Source organism: Octopus sinensis, linkage group LG28 (genome assembly GCF_006345805.1).
Source record: "Octopus sinensis linkage group LG28, ASM634580v1, whole genome shotgun sequence".
Lineage (NCBI taxonomy): Eukaryota > Metazoa > Mollusca > Cephalopoda > Octopoda > Octopodidae > Octopus > Octopus sinensis.
The window spans coordinates 8,803,314-8,810,955 of NC_043024.1; the positions used below are offsets into that span (position 1 = coordinate 8,803,314).

The 7,642-nt window shown below is 40.5% G+C and overlaps 1 protein-coding gene across 1 annotated transcript in view; it reads left to right on the top strand.

The window, feature by feature from the left end:
• Positions 1-1,410: 1,410 nt before the first annotated feature.
• The window catches only part of LOC115225653 (parathyroid hormone 2 receptor-like), a 51,218-nt gene continuing 44,986 nt past the window's right edge, over positions 1,411-7,642 (top strand). The window contains exons 1-2 of the mRNA XM_036514509.1: positions 1,411-1,566; positions 1,692-1,709. Of these exons, the coding sequence (XP_036370402.1) occupies positions 1,411-1,566; positions 1,692-1,709 (174 nt within the window). The remainder of the gene's footprint in view (positions 1,567-1,691; positions 1,710-7,642) is intronic.

Consider the following 7,642-nt stretch of genomic DNA (forward strand, 5'->3'; position numbering starts at 1 on the left):
ACCATTCAAGAGTGATCATTACCTGCGTCTCCTTACTGGCACTTGTGCTGGTGGCACATGAAAAAACATCCGAGCGAGGTCATTGCCAGTGCCGCTGGACTGGCTCCTGTGCAGGTGGCACATAAAAAGCACCATTTGAGTGTGGCCATTGCCAGTACCGCCTGACTGGCCCTCGTGCCGGTGGCATGTAAAAGCACCCACTACACTCTCAGAATACACTGAACTGCAAAAGGAACGCAATTTTTTCGAATGTCATTTTTATATGGTAAATTCTGAAAAATTTATTTCTGGGCTGTAAATGTAAATATTGCAAGACATGCTAAGAGTACCATACGAGTGTGATCGTTGCTAGAGCAACAAGCTGGCCTCCGTGCCGATGGCATGTTAAAAACACCATTCGAGCGTGATCGTTACCTGCGTCGCCTTACTGGCACTTGAGCTGGTGGCACATGAAAAAACATTTGAGCGAGGTTGTTCCCAGTGCCGCTGGACTGGTTCCTGTGCAGGTGGCACATAAAGAGCACCATTTGAGCGTGGCCATTGCCAGTACCACCTGGCTGGCCCTCGTGCCAGTGGCACATAAAAGCACCCACTACACTCTCGAATAAATTGCCTTGCTCAAGACATATCTTAACTTTTAAAGGTAAATTCATTGCAATTTACCATGGAGAAAAAAATTCTCACTTACGAAGAGGTGAAAATGCATCGTCATTAGCTCAGTGGCATCCTCTCTTGGACCCAAAGAACACAATGCACTGGCTGATCTGGGAATTGAAACCACTATCTTACAACCAATCGTGCACCACCACCACTACTATTACTATTACTACCATTATCATCACCACTACCACTACTATTACCATAACCACCACCACCACCACCACCACCATCACCACTACTACTATCACTACTACTACTGTCGCTATCAGCATTATTACTACTAATACCACCACCATCACCACCACTGTCATTACTACTACTACTACTACTACTACTACTACTACTCCCACCATCAACACCACCACCAATACGGCTACGAATTTCGCCCGGCATGCTAACATTTCTGCCAGCTTGCCACCTTTCATATATATTTTACATATATTTCATGAAGTTTTTCTATATTTACCTTTGTTGCAATGAATGCCTTTCAGTGGGCATCAGAGAATGGAGGACACCTATGAGTGACTTAGTAGTTAATCTGTCAGGTGGCCAAAGCATCAGGAGTAAAATTGGTTAAACAGAAACTGTGTGGAACCCTGCCAAATGAAGCACAATTAATTTAAAGAGCCAACCTGGTCTCACACAAAATATGTAACCAATAAGAGGGAATGAAGAAACCTGTGACCCACAGCAACCCACAGCGATCCACAGCGTCCCACAGCGGTTCACAGTGACCCACAGCGATCCACAATGACCCGCAGCGACCCACAGCAACCCACAGCGATCTACAGCGACCTGCAGCGATCCACAGTGATCCACAGCGACCCACAGCAATCCACAGCGACCCACAGCCACCCACAGCAATCCACAGCGACCCACAGCGCCCTCAGCAACCCACAGCTCCCTGTCAATAGAATTATTCATCAGATATTTAGTTTAATTTTGTTGTGATTTTCCACAATTTATTCAGCGAATGGTGAAGTTTTCTTAATAGTTGAGAAACATTCTGTTGAAACTCTGGCTATGCCCAGCGCAGGAGTGGCCGTGTGGTAAGTAGCTTGTTTACCAACCACATGGTTCCGGGTTCAGTCCCACTGCGTGGCACCTTGGGCAAGTGTCTTCTGCTATAGCCCCGGGCCGACCAATGCCTTGTGAGTGGATTTGGTAGACGGAAACTGAAAGAAGCCTGTCGTATATATGTATATATATATGTATATGTATGTGTGTGTGTGTGTTTGTGTGTCTGTGTTTGTCCCCCTAGCATTGCTTGACAACCGATGCTGGTGTGCTTACGTCCCCGTCACTTAGCGGTTCGGCAAAAGAAACCGATAGAATAAGTACTGGGCTTACAAAAGAATAAGTCCCGGGGTCGATTTGCTCGACTAAAGGCGGTGTTGCAGCATGGCCGCAGTCAAATGACTGAAACAAGTAAAAGAGTAAAAAAGTAAAAAGAGCAATGTGTCACACTGATTTTGTCCCAGAATTACATTAAGGCTACATATATCTATGGAATACCCAGCCCCAAATTACACTATAATTAGATCCAGGACCTGTGATTAAAAGGCATAGCCATGTCACACTGGGTTAGATACTGATTCTACAGAACATGCGGATTAAGTAAATCTCATGGTGTGAAGAATCAACATAGTACAATGTGCAGGGGAAGTAGAACACAACACAACGTGCGGTTGTCATAGTAACAGGCTGTTAAGGCCTCCCTGTCGGTTACTTGGGCTAAAATTACCCCAATTTTTCCAACTTTAATTCCAAATAACATGAGATTCTTTAATTTACAAGCTAAAGTAAATTGGGTTTTTTTTCTTTTCTTTTGTTCTTTTTTTTTTTACTTGTTTCAGTCATTTGACTGCGGCCATGCTGGAGCACCGCCTTTTAGTCGAGCAACTCGACCCCGGGACTTATTCTTTGTAAGCCCAGTACTTATTCTATCGGTCTCTTTTGCCGAACCGCTAAGTGACGGGGACGTAAACACATCAGCATCGGTTGTCAAGCAATGCTAGGGGGACAAACACAGACACACAAACACACATACACATAATATATATATACATATATACGACGGGCTTCTTTCAGTTTCCATTCTACCAAATCACTCACAAGGTTTTGTCGGCCCAAGGCTATAGTAGAAGACACTTGCCCAAGGTGCCACGCAGTGAGTCTGAACCCGGAACCATGGGGTTGATAAGCAAGCTACTTACCACACAGCCACTCCTGCACCTATATATATATTATATATATATATATTATATATATATATATATATACATATATACGACATATATATATATATATATATATATATATATATATATATATGTCGTATATATGTAATATATATAATATATATATACACATATATACGACGCGCTTCTTTCGGTTTCCGTCTACCAAATCCACTCACAAGGCTTTGGTCGGCCCGGGGCTATAGTAGAAGACACTTGCCCAAGGTGCCACGCAGTGGGACTGAACCCAGAACCATGTGGTTGGTAAACAAGCTACTTACCACACAGCCACTCCTGGTTGATCTTAATCAAAGTTCAAAGTTACATTGATACACCAAAATTGAAAGCAATCTGAGCAAAATTAAAGGGGGCTGATTTAGTGAATCAGTGTAACTAGACCCTTCAGAATTCACGCATGAACACACACATACACAGAATTACACACACACAATCACAAACACACACACTCACCTCTCTCTTGCACTCTAAAACAAACAGTGACACTATTACACACAAACACATACTTATACACTAGCACACACAATCATACAAGTACACACTCAAACACACACCTGCACTAACATACAAATACACACACACATATAGACACTAACACAGACATACTCACATATACTAAGACACAAACTCACACACATGCACGCACACACATGCACAGATATGTACATATACACATTAAGAGACTTGCACTAACACACTTTCTCTCTCTCACACACACACACTTGCATCAGCACACATACACACACACAAATATGTATATACACATACTAAGACATTTGCACTAAAACACACCCATTTGCACACACTCACACAACACACACACACACAAACACACACACACGCACAAACCACACACACAAAACACACCACACAACACAACACAACACACAACACACTCAAACACACACCCACACAAACACACACAAACACTCAAACACACACACCACAAAAACACAACACACACTCAAACACACACACACGCACCACACCCCACACACACACCCAAAAACACACACAAACACACAAACCACACACACACACAAAACACACCAAACACACACCACACACAAACACACACAAACACACACACACAAACCACACACACAAACACACACACACCCACTCAAACACACACAACACACAAAACACACCACACACACACACTACAAACACACACAAAAACACACACACTCAACACAACACACACACACACTCAAACACACACACACGCACAAACACACACACACACACAACACACACACACAACACAAAAACACACACACTCACACAACACACACACACGCTTTAAAAGTTGAGCATGTTTTGTTAACATCCAGAATTCACAGGGTTTCACAATAACACAAAACTGTCTTCAAAAACACTTAGTAATGGCCATTTTCATAAATTCTTTATTCAACAGTAGACCTGTGTGTGTGTGTGTGTGTGTGTGTGTGTGTGTTCTTGTGTGTGCGTGTATTTGAGTCTGTGTGAATTTCTGCATATGTGCATATGGCTATGGTTAGCCTGTCTCTGTGGGTCTTTGTGTATCTATGTGTTTGGGGTGTCTATGCATAAATACACACGTATATGTGTACCTGGATGTCTGTCCTGAAACAATGTTTTTTCAACCAATAATGGACTACTAGAAACTCTACGTAGTAATAATAATAATAATAATAATAATAATAATAATAATAATAATATGTAAAATGAACCATATGTGACCTGGTTATTTTATGAAAAGATCGAATTGTGATACATGTTTGCCATAGGCTGAGTACGAAGGTGAGTTATGATGTAGTTATCAGTTTTCATTTATAACATTTCATACATTCACTTAGCAGTTCAGCAAAAAAGATCAACAGAACTAGGCTTTAAAAAAACAAGCACTGGGGTCGATTCATCTGGTTAAACATCAAGGGGGTACCCCCAGCATAGCTATAGTCTAATGACTGAAACAAGTAAAAGAATAACAGAATATATATGTGCATATATATACATATATACATACATACATACATCATCATCATCATCGTTTAATGTCCGTTCTCCATACTAGCATAGGTTGGACGGTTCGATCGGGGATCTGGGAAGCCAGGAGGCTGCACCAGGCTCCAGTCTGATCTGGCAGTGTTTCTACAGCTGGATGCCCTTCCTAACGCCAACCACTCCGTGAGTGTAGTGGGTGCTTTTTACGTGCCACCTGCACAGGTGCCAGACGAGGCTGGCAAACGGCCACAGTCGGATGGTGCTTTTTACATGCCACCAGCACGGGGGCCAGGCGAGGCTGGTAACGGCCATGATCAGATGGTGCTTTTTATGTGTCACCGGCATGGAAGCCAGTCAAGGCGGCGCTGGCATCGGCCACGTTTGGATGGTGCTTATTATGTGCCACCAGCACGGAATCCAGTCAAGGCGGCGCTGGCATCAGCCATGTTCGGAGGGTGCTTTTTACGTGCCACCAGCACAGGGATCACAACTGCAGTTTCCATTGATTTTTGATGTTGGTGTCCTTGACTCAATGGATCTCCTCAAGCACAGGGTCGAAACGGTGTTTCTTTACTAGCCACCTGCACAGGAGTCAGTCCAGCAGCCCTGGCGACTGCTGGGTGCCAGTCATAGGATTGGTTCAATTTCGATTCCGATTTCACTTGCCCCAACAGGTCTTCGCAAACATATATATATATATGTATATATATATTGTTGTATTTAGGAATGGTCATTTTGCCAGTTTAGCCAATAAAAACACACGCACTATATATTTGGTGTTATTTTTGCTTCAGCGTTATTCATTTTTTTACATTAATCTTAATCTTATTTCGGTCTGAGTTCTTTCGTCACACTGTACAACACACTAGAACAAATAAACCAAACAACAAACTTAGAAATTATGATGTCCCCTAGTACAACCCAATCTTTGATTCACATATTTCAACCAAGATCGCTAGGAAATTTTTTGCTGCTTTAGACAGATGTTACCCTAAATCTAATAGATACCATGCTATTTATAATAGACACACTGTGAAGGTATCTTATGCTAATTCTATTAATTTAGAGCAGCGTATGTACCGCATAAACAAAACTAAAATGAGACAACAGGTCAATAACCCACCTACTAGAACTAGCAAATATGTGCATCAAAATATCAACAAAAGATATGTAAACTGCATTGAAGAGCATCAGATACAACCAAAGCATGATAGTAGAAATGATTGTGATATAGCTAACAGGGTAACATTGGAACAAATATAGTATTATTGGACGCTCAGGAAGGAAGGGAAGAAGGAGGGTTTTACGATTCGAGTGGAGCTCTTCGTCAGAAACATAGGAAAAGGAAAGATCCAGAGAAGGGAAGACGGAGGTAAAAAAAATCGCCAATATATATATATAGGGATGGTATTATTAAAATACCATCACAAGTGGTAAGCGAATTATCAGCCGTACAGGCAAATAAATAAAATATATACATACAATATTAGATATGTACATATATACACAAGGGTACTACATGAGTACCTATATCGCAAAATATATACAATTAAATATAATAGATGCTCATGCAGAGAAAAATCAAAATGTCCATTGATGAACAACTGTATGAGAACAAATCTTGAATATAGATATACTGTGTGCACAAGGGAAGGGTCAGATGTTTACACTGGGGCAACAGCTGATTTGTTCAAGAATCATTATCACACCATGTCACCAGCCTCAAGAAAATCAATAAGAGATATTCAACATCCTTGGCCAAGTTTGTGTGGCAGCTTAAGGAAGATAAAATGAAATAAAACAAAACTTGGTCCATAGTAAGGCATGCAAAACCATATAATATCTTTCCCAACTCTGCTCCAAAGAATCCCTGTCTATTCTGTAGATTAATGAGGTCATTAATAGACTTTCTGGGTCTTTTCGGTTTGAACGGCAGTTTTTTCTAGCGGTGTCATATGAAATTGTCACCAATAATTATGACCCTAGTATCGATCTATTGCATTTCAATATATTTTAGCGTTAGGGTTAGTTAGGGTTAGGGATGGGGGAAGGATATCTTTTTTACTTCAGAAATGTAAATAAACCCAATCTGTTTCTTAAATAAGGGACATTTTCATAAGGCACAGAATGTTTTCACCTCAATAAACGTCATTGATTGGTTGAAATGCTCCTGAACCAGTTATTGGGCATCTCACCCATGAGAAATCGATGCTAGATGAGTCATAACAATTGTAGTGATTAATAAAAACTCTCATATCTTCCATCTTCCATTAACCAAATATTTATATATAATGAACACTGTAAAAGTGACCGTGCTTTACCAGTAAGCTACCAAGTATAAACCATTCGTTTCATTATCTAATATATAAGATATATATATATATATATTGTTATTTTATTATTATTATTGTTTCTACATATTATTATTATTGTTGTTTTTACGTGTTATTTTTGTATTCATATTCGTGTAACATCATCCATTTTTCCGTCCTTGTTGTGTATACATTCGAAGCTTTCTTCCAAGGAATCTAATGCGCTTAGCTTAGTTTTTCTTTGGGCCTGGCCAGATCGGAGCAATCTCAAGATTAATCAACCGAAATTGTGAAGATGATCCGTTCTTGACTGAAGATTGAAGGCTTCGAATGTCCCGTCCGTGTTTTTTGTATCATCTCCTAAATGTTTTGCATTCTTGTCCCAGTTTTGTATATATATATATATATATATATATATATAAT